We start from the raw sequence: 19,987 nt of genomic DNA, 5'->3' as shown, positions 1-19,987 counted from the left end.
AGCCTAACTTACATGTGTCGCTATTAAAAGCTCAAATTTTCCTCTTCTATCTGAATTAGTCCAATTAAATACTCTCGCCTTATTAACAGCCGTGCACCCGTGTGTTCCTTAAAGGTACATGCGAGGGAAAGAGCTTCGTCTTCTGATGAAAATATAATTAAGGAACTTGCTTCGCGGCATTCGACACAATCTGATAAATGAAATAAATGAAAAGAATTTTGTCGAAAATTTTATTCAATGATATTGTACGTAGTATTGTAATTAGTATTGAAATTTAAAAGTAGGAAGATACACAGAATACATATAATACGCAAAGTGTAATATTCTTCTTCCTATTACTATGAATTCTATTCTGTATCTTCACGTGATTACATTATCTGAGTTCATCTTTCCCTTTTTTTTTATTATTGTCAACGAAATTTCTTAATTTCGAGGAACCTATGCAAGAATCATTGGTAATACGTGTAACTTCTTGCTTTAATTTCATTTAAAGTTTTTGAAGTTTCTCTTAAAGCTTCTCAAGTCTTACTCTCTGTTGATACAAGAACGAGATTGAGATATTTAGAATTCAAAGACTGTAGCAGAATCAGCTTCGCATAAATGCTAGCAAATAAATTCAAAGATAGTTGGATTATGATTTTATAAATTATTAAATTGTTTGATAAGTTCTTAGCGCAATTTAAACAGAAAAATATCGATTCTTTCACATGGACGTAAAATTTGTTCAAACTCATCGAAGAGAGAAAAGAAAGATCATTTGGTAAAATTCATAACGAACCGATTTTAGTCCTACCAAAATAAAAAACTATTCGAAAAATCCAATATATACAGTGGCGGACGAAAAAAAGTTTATAAAGTACAAAATATAAATTGACACCAAAATTAAAAAAAATGGATCTATACATAATAAGAGCAATTATATTCTGTCTTCTTATTTATTATATTCAATAATAGATGGCTGTTACTAACATGGTAACATATATTCAATACAAAAAATTACTCAAATTCATAGTGTATCGTTTTTAAACTTAGTTTTATCCGCCGCTGCGTACAGATATAAAATATCATTGCGTAAATATAAAACAAGTTTACAAAAAAAGCAAACACCACGAGATGTTGAATGATTTTTCAAGTCGGAAAAGCGACCAAGGAAATTGGAACAAGTCCGGAAATAGCGACGATTTCATGAATGACTTGTTTCGTCTCTTCGCAATAACATTATACCGAACGACGGCTGAATTATGCATCCGGGTAACATAAATCGCTATGATAGTTAGCACAGACACTTAGCACGTGGCAGGGTCATAGCCGATCCGTCATTAATGCTTAATGGACGGCATTAATTCGTTATTGTCGGTGGACGATAGTGGGAGGAATCGATAGAAAGTCGCTGGCGTAGTTGCTGTGAATTCGTAAACGCAACAATATGTTGGCGATCGGCACGACGTTAATGTGACGTCAATCCACATCTGAGGCCAGATGTGTGCAGGTCCTCACCGCATACCCTCAATAACCTCAAGGACCCACCATAAACTTGGATTTTTAGTTTATTAACCCTGTAAGTGTTATTGGTTTATGGATGGTCCTTGGAACAGTCCTTAGATTTATTATACGTTCGTACAAATTACGGGGGAATCTCCCTATTTTCATTTATTAACGTAGACTACAACCAATTCGCATTGCGGATCGTTACCCTCACTTTTCCTAACGAAAAGTATGAACAACGAATCCGCGTTGTTAGTTCAAAGGGCACATCCACACCGAGCTTTCCTCCGTAATAATACGAGAACACCTCGGGACTGAAATTACAAACTCTCATCAGTCAACATCTCTCAGATCAGTCGCGTAAACTGTGCTTATAAAATTGTGCTATTTAATAAAGTTCGATAGAAAAGAAATATAAAGTTGTGCTGCGGCTCAACCTTCTTGTCTTTAAAACCTAAGCCTTAATTTTACGTGACATTAACCCCGTTACCGGCCAGGAAAAATGGGAATAACCGTAGGGCTGGTGCAGAACGTCTCTCCGGATCAGAGACTTGGAAACTCAATAACGCAGGAAAACGCATCGAGAAATCTGTCGAAATAAGTGAAACACGATGTCGCCAGGTTTTTCGAGATATTTCCGTGTCTTCGTACGTTTTTACGGGATTAACGTCAGCAACGATCGATCGGTAAACAGTTCGGATTGTGGATTATGGAGTAGTTCTTAATTTACTTTACCCTTACTTTATAATATTGAATCGTGTATGAAGATAGTTTTACAAATTCCATATAGCTTAATAATATGAATAATATAAATCTTGTATCAGACATTATTTTTTGTCCCCGCGTTTGATGTCGATTCAATTATATTCAAACGAGAGTTAAGAAAACTCAATTTTCTATCTTTCGAAAAGAGAACTTTTTTCAATTAACCTGACATGATTCTGAAAAAAATTTTATTTAACATAGGCGAGAAATTAAAAAATCAATTGATCGTTTTATACGACATAAAATTATTAAATTATTAAAATTATACGTAGTTTTATTATAAACACCTTAAACTTATTGAAACTAAATGATGTCTTAGATGATAATCTTAGTCCTTGGGTCCTTAAGGCTATTGAGTGTACGCAGTAAGGATGAGCGGACATCTGGTTTCCATCTTGCCCGCGGTGTGTGGCCTGGTCTAGGTAGAGTGTCGTCCGACGTAACAAAAGACAAAAAATAAATTTTTGTTTATTCCATGTTTGAGTATAATTGGAAATTTATAGGAGTTTTTGAAATAGAAGATTATAGTCTAAAATGTGTCACTTATCGATAATTCGCTAATATTAGTAATTAATAAATGATTATCCAAAAGATCCCAGAGTAGAGAATGTATTTTTTTAAAAGACAAAGCACGTTATTTTCGACTGTGAGACGAACATTCGACATCACTATTTCACTATTACGGTTCTTTCAACTTAACCACTTAATATTTCAGAAATCGTTCGAACCAGCTACTAAAACTAAAACTAAAGAGAACTAAAAGTTTTTCTCTGAAGATTAATGATACTCTCATTTTTCGATGGATCTAAAATACAATATGAAAGCACTTAACCTTCCTGACACTTCTATCCTACGATATATTCCACAGCCCAAGCACAGTACAATCGCTAAAACGAAGTTTGGGGGTGATGTGGCCCTGCCAGGTGAAAAGAGAATTCACGTTTTGTCCCGGGACTACCGGTGAACTCGTCAGTAAGGCTATGCCCGGTAGTCCCTGCCTTAGACGTAGAAGAAGTCTCGTTAGGTGCGGTATTTGTATCGTGACACCGTATATTCGACCGCTAGCGAGACAGACAGACTCGCTGTCGTCGTAGTAGCCCTCTGTTGTTGGCGGTTGGTACCCGCGGATCGCCCAGGAGGTGTTACGACCGCGTTGATACTTCGACCTGTCGGCGTCCTGTTGGTACCGATCCGCCACAGAAGAATTAACCGTATCCGCCAGTCAATCTTCTTTCTCTCTGACAAACGAAGACGATATGGTCACGTAAACATTCGTAAATTTATGCAAATTGTCGAAAACGGAAAACGCCGTAAAGGTTTTGCCAATTAATTTTTATCGGACTATCTCATCAAGTAACAGACAGCTACTGAATTTATCGCTCTCATTATACGTTATACGACACGATATTTCATTCCACTAAATGTTAATCTCCTTTCTTCCTATTATCAATCACAATTATCACGGAAATTATATCCAGATGTGACAAACGCAAATAACATTTAAATTATCGATTCATCGATAATTACGTATCGCTCTACTGTCAGAAGATTCTGAATTTTTGTTTTACTACTATGATAAATTATACTATAGCAAGTTTCGTCCAGACTCAAAAAATGTATTTGAATAACAGATACATCGCGAAAGCCTACTATAAATCAGAGACACAGAAAGGAGTTTTATAATTTGAAAAAAAAAGAAAGGTCGTTTATTGCAGCGCTATAATATATTTCAACTTTTTCAGACTTCTTAAAACTATAGAATCCAAATGGGAGAAGAAATAGCGAGGAAAAATAATATCGGTCAAATATTCTTGGAATTCCTCTTAATAATCTCAATATGAATTTGATGAAATTCAGTAATGCGAATTGATTAGAAAAAAACATTAGAAACAAAATGTTGACGGACGTTGATCCTTAATGGGTTAAAGAATCGGCGAAAATTATTATTTTCACTCACGAATATAATTATCCATAAACTTTTCGCTTCAAACAAACACAAGTATTTATACCGTATTTTATGTAGAGCAATAGCAGATTGTATTTCAATAATTCTCTCTATAGTATAAATGGAATATACTTGTATAGAGGAAATACTGATAAAATAATAACTGTGATGTTCTTGGTATTAAAGGACACAAATAAGTCCTCAAATTATCGAGTAAATAATTCACGAAGAGAAAGATAACTAAAGACAATTGTCTGTCGGATTATCCTTTATTCGAGACGATCCTCGAAGAAGTCGGAGGTCGATCGTTATTTCCAACAGCTTCCGCAATTGACATTCAGCTACAACGATACCTAGAGAGAGGAGAATACTCGGTGTAACCTGACAGAAGATCCCATGCGACCTCGACTTTGGGACGGAAGTCTCGTTCAGTTCGCCTAGAAATTCAATAATACTTTGTATGTGGAAGCGGAAAGTAAAAGAATGTATAGGTACATACAGATCGTACACTGACAACAGCAGAAGGAGGACGAGCAAAGGACTGTGAGTAGAAAAGGGGCTGACCTTTCATTGATTAGATCACTCAGAAAATTCTACGCGATATCCGGCACCCGCCTACCGTAACCTCCGCACTTTTTCCATTCCCCTACGCGTGAAGAACTTTCGTCGCTCATTCCTCCCTCTGACTTCCGTTTTCGAACGGTGATCGCCAAGTTAGGACTTTTTGATGTTAAGTTTCTATTCTCGTCATTTTTGTTGATCAGTTAGCAGATTGAAAATAGTAAGATCTTAATGTAAGTACGTCCGGGCGGGGGAGGGAGGTAATTTTGAGAAGTAGATGAAATTTCTGCATTGAGAGCAGCGAATTTTTAATCGCCAATTTTGTTTTGTAACTTGAAAATAATCAACTTTTGATGGTGGTATTTTTTGAGGAATTAAATTTTCAATAGCCAATTTTGTCTAGGTATTGAAAATAAGAAACTTCCAAGAGTGGTATTTTTTAAAGGAATAATCTCGGGAGATGGAAGAGCTTTTTGCTTCGAGAACAGTGAATCTTCAATTACTATTTGTGTCTGTAAATTGAGAATAATGAACATTGTATCGTGCCGTGCGGTGGGGGAGGGGTTGATTATAAGAAGCAGAAGGAATCTGTGCGTTGCGAAAAGTGAATTTTGAATAATTACATTTCTCCGTAAATTGAAAGTAATGAACTTTAGATGATGGCATTTTTCAGAAGATTGATTTCGAGAAGTAGAAGGGATTTATATGTTACAAATAGTAAGGTAAAAATACAATTATTTTCATTTTAATGGGAAAATACGTGAGCTAATTTTTTCAATTATAGTAAACTTATTGGTAATGGTAAAAGGATTAACCTCTTAGACATAATCTGTTTTATGAGCATTATGAGTTCATATCAGTGGTAAAGGGGTGCACCTTAATGATGTTAGTATCCTTCGACAGCAGATAGCTTCCTATCCATATACCATATATACTTTCTATATACATATACACGCATATGTATATGTATATATTATGTATTATATATTACCACGAAATCTGATGCTGTTCCTGGCTTGCGGTTGACAAGGACTTGGAAATGACGTAGGGACATCGATGATATCATTAATGCTTAATCATGGATAGTGCTCCATAATCGTGTTACCTTTGTCCTGTACGAATATTAGATAGCAGTCGATCACTCATCTACAAAGTCGCGGATCGAAAGGCTCAACTTACGTTCCACCGTTCAAAGCCTAGTGCTACTATCAAGAGACTTTTGACGTGGGAAAATCATCGATGTGGATCGTTGATTTCCTTAGAAACACGCATACTACTAATTTTATCTATAATTCCAGTAATCCATTTCCTTTAAAATATTTTACATTCCAGATATCCCGATGACAGTAAATGCAGTATTTTTGTAATAACGATTTTTGGAAAATGAAGGGACATTTAGATGTTTTGCCGTTTATTAAAATATTTATTAAGAAAAATTTTCTACTTTCAGAACAAAAAATTCATTAATAATCGTAAAAACGTAAATAAAAATTGTAATTAAAAGTTATCGCAAATTTGGTATAGTGTATTTATCTTTTAATAATGATTCTGATAAGAATGAAGAAATAGAATGTTTAGAAAAAGTAACCATAGATACTAATTGATTTTCGAAGATAAAAGAATATTTAAATATAATTTGTGTATATTAAAATATAAAAAAGAAGTAATAATAGATAATGAAATTTCCTATTCCTAGGTATATATATATATATCTTTGATATCAATTAAAATTAAGACATATTTTTCTGTATCAATAAAATTTCACGTCAAACCATAAAATTTATAAGAAATAATAAAATATCTAGGGAAAGGGACACCGTAATACTCAATGGATAGTGGAAATCGGAACTGTATATGCATTTCTATTTCTCTTTCAGTCACTCCAGTCTGTCACCACGGTCAGGTAAAGGTGTTCGGTGTGGCACGACAGGAAACCACGAGGATACCGTGCGAGCTGGAGGCAAATCCACCGGAAGTAACATTTACGTGGAAGTTCAATAACACAATGGAGGCGATCGACATACCACAGGCACACGTCACCAGCGAACGAACACGTTCCACAGCCTCTTACACACCGATGACAGAGTTGGACTATGGTACTTTGCTTTGTTGGGGCATCAACGATCAGGGTACCCAGCTCGAGCCCTGTGTCTACCATATTGTGCCGGCTGGTGAGAGTTCTTCACATTATAAATACAGACTTAATAGAATATTATCACATTTACAAATATAATTTTATCAGTTCGATATTTTAAATCCATTCCCTTTATACTTTTTCAATTTCATGTTCGGTTATGGAAAACGTTTGCTTTGTATTTTTATTTTCGCTATATTCAATTTCTTCTAAATTTTTTTCTGAGACATTTTAAGATGGGGAAGCAAAATTCTCTTTTCCTAGATTATTTTCATAAGGAGAAGCATTTTTATAAACATACTAATATGTACCATACTACTTTAAACACTTTGTTGATGCTGTTACTTCATATAAAGAAATAATCCGCATTAAAAGCATTAAAGAATTCCTATAAATTACAGCATCTATATTTTCTGTCACAGAATATTATCAAATACGACAATTAATGAAAACTTCCAAACAGCAAACCATAAATTCCTTAACACTGAAACAAAAAGAACATACTTTACGTTCCTTCCTCTGCTCCCTTTCAAAAATGCTTTTACCTAGCTAACAATCAAAAAGAAAAAGTAAAGAAAGTCAAATTCAAACATTTAGAAAAATATCCATGTTGAGAAATATCATGCTAAAAATGAACAACACTAAGAACAGCGGACAGCTTTCGTTGAACATTAAAACATTCATTCTTAACAAGCGGCGTTTCAAATGCGTCGAGATATTCGCGGGTGTCTTCGGATAATCCTTTAATTCCAAAGAGAATTCGCATTACCGTGAGTAGAAAACGCGAGAACGTTAACATAATACGCGTTGAAAATATACCTCCATGTGAAAATTCCATTCGGTTCTTGAAATCACGCAACGTGGCTACCTTCACAGGAAAGAAGCTTCGCTCTTGATTATGCAACAGTTTGTAGGACGGAAATGAAGATTTTTAGTAAACACAAATCGTGAGGATTTATTGGCCGCGGAGAGGGGAGTGGAAAACTGGCAAGTAAGGTATAGAACTGCAGAGTAATCCTGGGAAATGTGTCTCCCGTGGGATGGTTGATAGACGTAAATTAGATTTAAAAAGTTTCCTCATTATGCAGATTAGAAACAACGACAGCCGACTTCGTAACCGAACATCCGTTTCCTTTCCGATGTCTCGCTCCTTTTTGCGTTTGACGACCTCTTAACGAAACGTTACGGGAAAGAACGACCACCCTTTCGTGTTCGATCGAAGAAGTTGCGAAGTAGAATTTTCTCAATGTAACATATTGCCAAGATTGTTACAGAGAAACCGTAGATTCCTCTGTGTTCGATCCAAGAAATAAGAAAGTGGAATTTTCTCGATGAAACGTGATGCGTAAGACAAATTAAATTTTGAAGATTCCTACAGAAAAGTCAATCAGTTCAATGCATTTGATCGGAAGAATGACAAAATGAAATTTGCCCAATGGAACATGTTACCTAACATAAATTAAATTGCAAGAATTGTCACGGACATAATTTTGAAGTCTGTTAGTCAGGTGATCAATCCTTTATTATAATATGACGAAAGTAAATCATCTGTAGGATTTATATGAATTGTTCATATTATTATGAATATTACGTGCTTTCCTTTTTGGCGAACAACGACATTTTTACAATACCTGTAATATCGTGATATAATGTATTTACAAGGAATGGATGATACAGATGTTGATCGGACAGAAAAAGACGATTGTTGTTCAACCTGAACTATTCATACCAAACGTACAGAAAACAGCACAACTAAATAATTAGCTAACGACTCGACTCTCACAAAATGCATTCAACGAGTGTTGAGAGAGTTCTCGGCAACGCCACTCGCAAACTCTGTCTCCGCTCAACTCGCACTCGGCTCCTCGACTGACTCTCTGGCCGTTTTAGCATTCTATTGTCTTTTGCTGGGCCCACCGCACACGTGTTCTACAGACGCTCGTAGCCAGGGTCACGTAGGTCTTTTCGGCAAAGCTATTTACCTGAAGGACCCGGTAATGCATTGATGGAGCCGACAGCGCCTCGGCTCTCGCGACATTGTCTGTAGTTAGCTCGACGTTTCTTGGGCCCTTCTCCCCGATACTACATACCTATTCCTAAATATTTTTCCCACTCTTTTTTGCCAGCTCCTTTAAGATTTTGATGTTGTATAGTACTTGCAGATTAAATTTCGTTCGTATACATTTAGCACTGTAAGTTTGTACATATAACATACAATGGCACATATTTGAATATATTCAATAATATAGAAATTCTTGCTCCTTTTATAATTACTTTCCAAATGTCCGAATATTTTCATCTTCCACTGTAACTGTTTCCAAGAGAATGGATATATCTACTAAAAAATCTACGTATCTATACATCTATTAAAAATCTAAACGTCGGCTTTGCCAAACGTTTCCCAATTCCGTAAACTTTCACGAGTATGATGCCAACAGCGGATCTCTCGAACCACTTTCGCTAAGTCCTATGAAACATGTGAAAACGCGAATGAACTGTACCGTATCGAGGACGTGCGAGGATATGACATCGTAGATGGCCGCGTGACTACGTGGCAAACGCACTTTAGTACCGTAGGTGGGGATTAAACCAGTGAAATGACGCAATAAAAAGCGCTATTAAAGAGGACGTTGCATAAAACGTAGTCGTCCAAGGAGAACTCAGCCCCATCTCGAAAGGAAAACCTAACTAAGCTCGTATCTGTTGATTAAAGACGACTGAGAAACGGCGTCGTTTGATAACACCAGTTTCACCGGTTCGTACGTGAACTGGGAGACACTCGAAGATGGTCTCTCTTGCCTTTCAGTATTCAGTTCTCGTCTAAAGGAGGCAGACGTTTGTCGTCGTAGTTTCATCAACTTCGGACCGCTTCATCTCTTGCCTGCTCGACGCAATCACAGGTCAGCTATCCCAGAGAGCTCCCCTGCCAGCATACACCAAACGACGCCACGGCTACGTCGAACAGAGATAGCTTTACTACGTCTTTAACCGACAGAGTTGTTACTTTTTAAACGATCGTTTTTCGCAAGCGAGAAAATAGAAGTTTCCGTAGGAAGGATCAGTAAAAGGAGTGGAAAGTGTGTGTACCAGATAAGACGTGGTATGTTCAGACGTGATTTAAAAGTTCACATCGAATCATACTTGTGGAATGCTACATAGATCGTGTTGAATATTTTAAGGAGAGACATTTTAAGTGGAGTCTTTCTAAAACGCGTAGGATTTTAAAGAAGCTTTCAAACATTTTATAAATTTCCAAAAATTTCCATTCATACTCGTAGTACTGTATTAGGATCGGTGGAATTATGTGATACATAAAATAGTACGAAACAATATAAAAAAAACAATATGATCTTTTTTTATTGTGCCGCATCATAGCTACTTTGTTATATATGTAACGATTTGTGGGCGGATATGTAGTTGTGGCGGATGAAAAGAGAGAGAGAGAGCGTTTCGTCCCGGGACTACCGGTGGACTCGTTAGTAAGGCTATGCCCGGTAGTCCCTGCCTTAGACGTAGAGGGAGTCTCGCTAGGTGCGGTATTTGTATCAATCGCTTGTATATTCGACCGTTAGCGAGTTAGACAGATAGACTCGTTGTCGTCGTAGCCCTCTAGTGTTGGCGGTTGGTACCCGCGGATCGCCCGGGAGGTGTTGCGCCGCGTTGATGCCTCGTCCTGTCAGCGTCCTGTTGATACCGATCCGCCACATAGTTACTAATAAAAATATCTCAACTAATAAATTTACAATTTGGAAAAATATAACCAAAAATATTAAATAATACTAAACTTCACCAGATATCAAACTATACAAGTTTTTCGATAAAGATCTTGGTTAGAAGTGCATCAAATATGCGATTGAAACGTATCATTAATTTGACCGAACGTTTTCCTTCATAACTGCTTTACGCATGTTTATAACATGTTATATCTTTTATCACAGTGGCTACAAAAAAACCTACCCTTATTTTCCAATGAAACATTTTTAACGAGGCTCTATATTTCACTTCTTAATACATTTTTACATTCCTACGAAAGCACCATCGAATGTTACAAAATTTGGACCTCGTTAAATAGTATGTAAATGCTATAGTAAATGCAATAATGTACCACTAAAACGGAAAAACTACTTTCTAAGCCATTATATACGTATATTCGTGACACAATCTCACAAGGGGTTACTGAAAATACACGCTACGTTGCCTAGACACTACGAACCGTAGAAACTTGTGATTCGAGTCGCGATCGTACTAATTATTCGGCTTTGCAGGTCACCCAGACACGCCACACAATTGCTCTCTTCTGAACCAGACAACGGACTCGCTATACGTGGAGTGCACAGAGGGGTTCGACGGCGGTCTGCCGCAAAAGTTCACGATACAGGTGGACCGTGAGGTGGGAACCAGCAGTACGTCGTCGAAACCGAGCACGACGGTCTACAATCAAACAAGCAAAGTACCGTCTTTTTCGGTGAGCAACCTCGAGCCTGGCACCACCTACGATGTACACATATACGCGAGCAACAGCAAAGGCCGCAGCGAGATGGTTCACTTCCGTGCAACTACGCTGAATCTACCCGAAAGGCGAACAGGTGAGTTTCAATCTCGAGTTTCAATCCAACTCGAAATAATATTCAAAATTAATACATGAGCAGCCTATTTCTCACGAATAAGGATCGATCGTATGAGATCGATCGTTAAAATTAACGTGCCACACACTTGTGACCTCATTCGAGCACTGTCTGCTACGCTGCACGGCCTTGCATCGTAGAACTCACGTGATTATCTATATTTCTTCTTTTTTAATGCTCCCACCCCTGTTCGTCCTCCATTTTTCTGACTCTTTCTCTCTGTCACGAACATAGATATATACGCGTGGCCCGCCTCTTTCCATGGTTCCGTTCCAACCATTGATCTCTCTGCTGCTCCTCATCGATCCTCCCGTTCTACTGCCACCCCCTCCCCCCATTAGAGAAATACTCTCTCCGGCCGGTTTATTTACGATCCACAAGGCAAGAACGAGCAAACGCTGCAATACAGGCGTCGATGAGTCTTCCGTGGACCAACTTTATATACCTGGAAATCCGAAATGGAACCTGACAGGGTTTTTCTCTAGAGAACCATCATGTTGCTGAAGGATTTTGACGGTTAAATGACGATTCGATGGTATTCTGTGATTTTTTACCTTTCCTTCTTCTTTCTTTTTCTTTGCTGTTAAGATTGTTCCATCCGTAAGCAGACAGAATGTCGTTCGCGTTAGGGATGAGAGCGAAGCAAAATGTAGAAATTTATTAGAATATATCATTTAATATCCTAATTTCTGTATATGTACACTTTTCAGATTGGTTTCAAATTTATAACCATCGTAACATTGTTACATGAGGTTTCAATTTTCAGCGCTAATGTAATATCAAAATATTTTATATGACACATACAGCATATATGTATAACATTTTCATAGCTATCAGTGCAGTACAGTTATCAATACAGTTTATCATTAAGTGAAGAACAGATCTTGCATCGTGTTGCAAAGCGTGCTTTTCTCAAAGAGTTCACATAGTTCCATTATCTTGATTAGACTGCAGTTTTACAAAGGAAAAAGTGTCAGTTAGTGTCGACATTGTCACATTGCAGCGTTTACTCGGTCTCTGGTATCGTAGACGCGCGATTAGGCGTTCGATATCGATCGTTTCGACCCTCGATCACCATCAGTCAACCCAAATCGACGGACTTCCGGCCCCTGTCGAACTCGATTATCGTCCCCTATGCTCTACACAGTTCACATCTCGTCAGTCATAGTGACACCACGAACGAAAAATGTATCCAAACCACCATTCTAACGATTCTACGGATTTGACAATGAGAAAAATCTATACATCTTTTTCTAAATTAATTCTTTCTGCATTAACACTTTTCGTTCTCTTTCTCTCTTCTTTCTTATTTGGTACTGTATTCACTAGTTAGTTTGTGGAATTAATAAGGATGAAATAGAAATTAATCACTATAATATGGCGTTGTGATTTATGGGGACAATTAATTGACGGCAATGGATTTAATTAATGGCTCGATTATGATAATAAACTTCATGGCGTTCACTTACGAATTGAACTAGACTGGTTCGCTTTCGAATTCGATTCTATGGAAGCACAGTGATACTGTATGGAAATCGAGTTACCTATTGAAGATCAGTTACGACGCCTTTAGGCTGATAAGAATGTCAATTGTTTCACTTGAAATCTCTGCTAGGTCGAACGATGTTCAATTGTTTAATTGTTTAATATTTGTAATTAATTAGCGACGAGAACTTCCTCTAGTCAAAAAGTCTGATAATTAACCTGTTTATTTATCGAATGCTTCATAACAATCAAAATCAATTCATTAATTGCTTAACCCTTTCAGGACAAAGTTTTTTAAAGAATATTTTTTATTAGGCATCGATTAAATGAACAAACGCAATCCTAGAGTTTAATAAAATTTAATGAATACGTAGTGTATTAAATATAGGATTTAATAAATATACACTGAACAATTTATATGTACAAATTTTTATAAAAATATCGACAAATACAAAAAAAGTGTCCAAAAAATGTATTGCCTTATTAAATTGCGTAATATATTTGTTGCAGTAGAAGTTCATATTTCATTACTTATGGATATATTTACTTATAAAATTAGGATGTAATAGCATACATTAATTAGAAAGCTTACACGTTTACTAAATTAGTATATTCGCTATAATATGTGTTATTTATATATCCTGCTCAATTATATAAAACGGTGGTATCTATAAAACAATTAGTTTGTGGCAAAGTAATATACACTGTATTTTATAACTTTATTATAATAATCATTAAAATAGCAAATATATTACTCACTCTTTTTTGGCAGAGTATTACATTTTATTGCAATAATTGGAATACATCAAAAGAACAAAGGAACTCGATTCATCCCGTTTTTTAATTACTGGCTTTTTCTATTCTTCGGCAATATTGAAATGCACATCCTGAAGTCCTAATCAAAAAGGCTTGAAAAATACTCACTGAAAAGTGGTATTCCATCATTCAATAATTCAACAAAATATCAAATACAATTGTCCGTCCTGAATCGGTTAATCAATCCCAATATCATAAATCTGAAGTCAGAATCATATCAAACCAAAGAGAAACAATATATGAAATTAAAATGAATCTGGAAAACAAATTTTTTTCTACTATATCTGACGAGAAGTAAATAAGAAAAATATTTACTGCATCTCGCACCTAATCAAACATAATTAAACATCATAAGCATAACTTAAGTTAACATTATGGCAAGAGGACGAAGCAGATGAATTACCGAGAAAATTAATGAGGTACAGGATAGAAGGGTTGAAAAAGGGGATATTCTGGGAAAATCTTTCTTCTTTACGGTAGCCAGGAGATGAGGAGGCAGGTTCTGGAAAAGGAATCTCGCCTGTAGGCCGGCAAAATAATTTTGTCCCGGATTCCGACTCTGCCAGATTGCGAGCACATTCTTCCTGCTAATTGCTAACAATTAACGGTGGAAACCGGGTCCAAGCTGGCCGTAAACGCGGCCTGTGTACAGTACGCGTTAATAATGCGTGGCTAATTGGGGTAGGGAACTTGGGGGTGGTCGGCGGCCGTTCTCCTCTCTTGTCGTTGACTCAACCTATTCTGTTCGTTGGCTAACTGGAAATCGGTGTACATTGTTTCTGGCCGTTGGCCCGCGTTCTAATTCCCTCTGTGCATTTTATTAACGACGAACAGAGAACTCGATTACGATATACGGTTTTTTATTTTTTTCTAATTCGATTAGAAGATGTTTTTGTATATTCTTCGTAAATGCAGGCTATAGGAGAACATGATATGTCACATTTTTTATTTTTTACAAAAGAACGATTTCTTAAGCCTCCACGTTAATATACATATTACCAAAATTGTCTTTTTATTCGGTTTTGGAACTGAACACGTATTATTCCAAAATAATGTTGTGTATAATCTTAAAAACAGTGCTCGACATAATGTTAAAAAATTAAATTAACATATTAGATATTAAAATATGAAATCATTGCTTGTCTTAATAGTTGTGTTAGGCTTTGGAATTTGTAACGAAATTTCGTCAACTTTAAAGCTACTTTTAAGATGCTTATTTTTAAATTTAACAAGTTGTTTTCATTTCCAATTATATTGTATTAAAATACTATTTTCGCATATTTCGTTTCATCGTACTCACTTGTAATATTGTTTGATACTAAGGCTATCTATTAAAATGGTTAAAATGATCAAGTTCCAATCGTTCATAGAAATGTAGATCGATAGGTTAGTTTTAAGGTTTCAACGATCTATTTTATGTATCACTTTGTATTAGACACACTATTAACTAGATCAATTAAAGGAACGTTTAGCATGCCATTTTTTATTTCTATATTCACTTTTTCTATCTGTACATTTTTTTAGTTATTATTTTCAAGCAAATCATTATGACAACAGTGTGTGAATAACATTTTAATCTATTAAGCCGATAGAATATCGATTTGTTTGAATTCTACACTAATATCGTTCATAAAAGCTCTCTCCTCTAGTTATTTTTGGTAGCGTATATTTTCATATAAATTTCTTTGGCACAAGTTTCACATTCCAATTGTCGTCAATGCTAATATTAAAGTATATTTGATTAAAATAGTTCATAATTGATCAAAAGGAACCTTCGATATTTGGTTTTAATCAATGGTTAGACTCTTTACAAATAATTTTACATTTTTATCGTGCCTGATTGCTGAATCGTTTGAGTTGGGTTTGATTTGGATTCGTAATTGATCAGAAGGCGTCTTTGACATTCCTATATACTTTTAATCAATAAGAGCATTCTTCATAAATGGTATTATGCTTGTTTGCAGAATCGATCGAGCTAGATTCGATTTAGGTGGTTCATAATTGATCAAAAGAAACTCGATATTTGGTTTTAGCTTAATTTCATTTTATTTGACTTCAGAGCCGGCTAAATTAAATTTGATTTAGGTTCTTCGTAATTGGCAACGCAAAATTCTTAATGTTTAATTTGAGTCCTCGTAGATGCTTTAACTTCAGTTTTCTCGGCCGATAGCGTTGGTTGAACTAACTAAGCTTAACTCGAATTTTTCGTATTTAAACAAAGCAAGCTTTTAATCTTCAATTTCATTTGTGTTCCAATAACAATTTGTGTTCAACTTCGTTGAGCTTGCTTATAGAATATGTTGAATTTACATATTTCTGATGATATCTATACTTTTGCATATAATTTGATTCGATTAATACATTGAAAATTCAAAAATTAAGTGAAATATTACCGAAGATCATCGATTATGGTTTAATCTTCCGAATGTTGTTCCTCTGAATTGTTATACAAATATCAAAAGAAATTAAATCTCTACTAACAATAATAACATACTCCATCCGAAATGCAATATAAAAGATAGTACTCTAGTTGCATTTCATTTCTGATATAATCGATATCTCGAAAAAAAAACAGAATACATCGTTTTCCTCTAACGGCAAAAAGTTGAAATAAAAATGCGAGAGTTCCGCGAATTTTGTTAACGATTCTTTTCGAGGGTGTTTCAGAGAAAAACGGGATTAAATAGCGTTTAAACGTAGCACGACTATTCGATAAAAGTAACACGAGATTGTAAACCAGATAATTTTGTTTGTTCTCGAATGTAGTTGGATCTCTTGCGCGCAGTGGTTTGTGTCAATAAATGAGCTGGCAAAGTGTCAAGTAGTACGTCAGTGATATTCGCTTCAACTGCTCTTTACAGCTCGGTGAAACACAAAAAAGTGATCCTTTTTTTTCTTCAGCATGTACGGTTACCTGCTTTAAACAAGATAATATATAAGATAATTGCAACATATTATCGACTTTCTCGCATTTAAAATGCAAATCACATTTTTGTTGATCACATTTGTGTAAAACGCTTCGATATAAAAATTTTAATCCATTTTCCTGACGTTGAATATTTCGTAATTTTACATTTAAAGCTTTTTGTCGAAATCGTGAGAAAAAGCTTTAAATTCTTTCATTTAGAAATTAACGTTACGCTGAAATATTTATTATTCTAATATTCATATACAAATAAATAAAATTCTCTCGTCATAATAATAATGATAATTAAATGTTTCGCTTAAAAATTGTTCATGATCTAGACCTTTAACTCTTCTTACAGAAATTTGAATTTGGATGAACTATGAATTTATTATCTAATTATAAGCGAGCAGTGACTGAAACAATAGAAATGTTGCTTTATTATATGCTCATAGAAACATTATACTATAGAAACTATACTCTTGATACTTCATACACTATCGTGAGTCATTTGCATTCTGCGCATTTTCGCACTTTCAAATTTCTCATAAATGCTTAAAAACCCACCATCTCCACTAATCTAGTCGTTCACAGGTCGTATACAACCTCATTTTCGAATTTTTTTTAAATTTTATTTTTAACTTTTAAATTTTTTATTTTAATTTTTTTTTTAATTTTCATATAATTCCAACTAATTTTCCCTACATATTGTTTTGCAAGATTAACCGATTTGGCAAAGAAGTGGTTCAATTCCAGACGAACACTGGCCGGAACGACAGGAATGTGTTAAACGAATCTCTATTCATCGAGACAGTCGATATCGTTGACCAACGTTGCTCGATTCTCACCAGTCGGTTTATTGGCTTGTACCCTCGTCGAACTCGAACCTTCACACGCCTTGGCGGAACGAGAAAGAGGGCAGGGGAAAAAAAGATCCTGTCTAACAGTTCGGGCTCGTTCGCGCGTGTAAACGCTTCTTCCATCGAGTCAGACGAATATTTCATTCGATAAAATAGCCACTTCGCCATACTTCCGGCACGGACTTAGCCTCGAAACGGAAAGGCAGACGCTTGTTACGCAACGTGTTGGATCGAACGGTTCGATATCGATACCGACCTGTCTAATCTTCTGGCGGATATCGATTACGCTTTGACGTTTATATTAAAACATGTTCGCGCTCCGAATGAGAAACGTGAGCTGGGGCAGGTTGCTACGTTTTCGGCTGGAAATTCGTCGCGATCGAGCTTACTCAAAAAACGAGGACTTCCAGGATGTTGCTTGAAAATCGGTTACGTTCGCAATTTATCTGGAATTTCTTCTTTCAAGGAAATTCTTTTTGGATTAAAAGTGATGCATACGTGATGGTTTTTCATTTATTTTTGGTGTACTGAACGTTTGTTTCATTGGTCGAAGTTTTCAAATCGTTCGATAAATAATGGTGGACTTTTTCCATTTTAACGATAACATCGAAGATAGGGACTGATTAAATAGTGGTGAATTAAAACGTTGTTGACTTTAAATGTACTGAAAATGTATCGATTATTTTTTTTATAGAAACTTGTTGGATCACAATTAATTTCACCCTTTGACATTAGTTATACATAGTTGCATATAATTGATTAAGATAATTAGATATACGTAATTACATTTCTGTGATAATAAAATGTCAAAATACCTCCATATTCTTAGTAATTGCAAAAACAACAAATCTGAAACTCATTACTTCGACGAATATAATAGTTCTAATGTTAAAATAATTCTATACAGTCTAACCTCTATAATGACGAAAAACCGGCACACTATCGAAAAATCGACGAAAATAACGAAAATTCCTTTCGAAAAACCCTTCACTGCCTCTTCTCCCGAAACAAAACCAAAAGAGAGAAAAGAATCATCCGACATGAACGTTTGCCAGCGTTGAGCACATCATCAACGCCGGACAAACGGAATACAGAAACGCGTTATCCAGGAATACAGGACTGAAGTTGTCCCTTCGACCGAGCAAAAGGAAAGCACCCCTTTGCGACGCACGGCGCCGCTGAAAAACTTATCCCAATCTCACTTTGAACCTCCATTTAACCCATGCCTTAAGGAGAATCCACAAAGGGGGCAACAAAAACTCTAGCAACAAATCAGTACCATCCCAACTGTACAAAAAGGAGCAAAGTAACGAACACCTTCTTCATTCTCTATAGAGTGTCACAAAATATTTGCAGGATTTATAGGATCGATTCTAGATATCAAGACGAAGAAAGATGTTCATATACAAAAATGTCTTTTGAAGCATATCTTTCAAGTTATAAATAATTTTTCGTTGAGGGAGAAATAACACTAGCTACGCAAGCAGACACAAATACAAGCTCAGCTCACATCCCAATCAATTAGCAAAAACGTTTTGAGTAGGAAATGGAGCAAAGATTAGAGTCCAGAAATTCTCGGCATATCGGCAGACCTCATAATGCGATTTAGTTGAGTTCAAGCTAGCCCTCAGTAAATATAAATAATTAACGATAGTCAGCCGCTGAGCAAGTATCTACGTATATTGTCAACGTTCCATTACAAAACTTACTTATTGTCTTAGATAGACTGTAAATAATCTGGAGCTTAAAAAAATTAACAATTTTATTTTAAAAAGTAAAGGATTTATTTCTATGAATTCATTTATCGCAGCTAGATGATATAAATAATAGAAAATTCCACGATGAACTTCAAAAGTAATATTTGTAACATCGTCACCTTTAACTTATTAGCGTGGATAATTGAAAAAAAAGAAAATAGTAAGGAACATAAGAAAAAATGAAATACAGTTGATTAGTGTGGCTTTTGAAAGATTTATTCGTATATTTAACAATCATATAACAGTCCATACCCTATGTCATTTATCTACATGAATTTTAAAAAGAAAGGTACGAAGTACAAATAGGATAAAAACGGTTCACCAGCTGGTTCATCAATATCGATATATATGAGCGATATATGACAGGCTGAAGTAATTAACTGCACCTTTTGACATTTTTGTCAATTTTAGTGCCAAAGCACTCGATTCTTACCTTGTACACTTTCATCGATTTTTCAATTTTTTCTTTTTTTTTTTTTTGTTTTTTACCAAATTAACCGAGTTTGCAAATGAGTGACTCATATTTATACCATAGAACAAAGTTGTTTATAACATGCAAGATATCCCTCAGACGACATTTTCCTATATAAACTTTTTACATCGTTTAGATGTTTAAAATCGATCCTATAAATGTAGAACTCAAAAGTCA

At 35.5% G+C, this 19,987-nt stretch overlaps 1 protein-coding gene across 3 annotated transcripts in view; it reads left to right on the top strand.

Annotated features, from left to right (window-relative positions):
• LOC117158183 (nephrin) overlaps nt 1-19,987 on the top strand; it is a 543,755-nt gene that overhangs the window by 507,422 nt on the left and 16,346 nt on the right. For all 3 annotated transcript variants that reach the window (XM_033336832.2, XM_033336831.2, XM_076624251.1), the window contains 2 exons: nt 6,634-6,927; nt 11,156-11,476. In XM_033336832.2, coding sequence (XP_033192723.1) covers nt 6,634-6,927; nt 11,156-11,476 — 615 coding nt within the window. The remainder of the gene's footprint in view (nt 1-6,633; nt 6,928-11,155; nt 11,477-19,987) is intronic.

The sequence above is a fragment of the Bombus vancouverensis genome, chromosome 14, assembly GCF_051014615.1.
Source record: "Bombus vancouverensis nearcticus chromosome 14, iyBomVanc1_principal, whole genome shotgun sequence".
NCBI lineage: Eukaryota > Metazoa > Arthropoda > Insecta > Hymenoptera > Apidae > Bombus > Bombus vancouverensis.
Note: the sequence above shows the minus strand (reverse complement) of the source record. Positions and strands in the feature narration are given on the sequence as shown.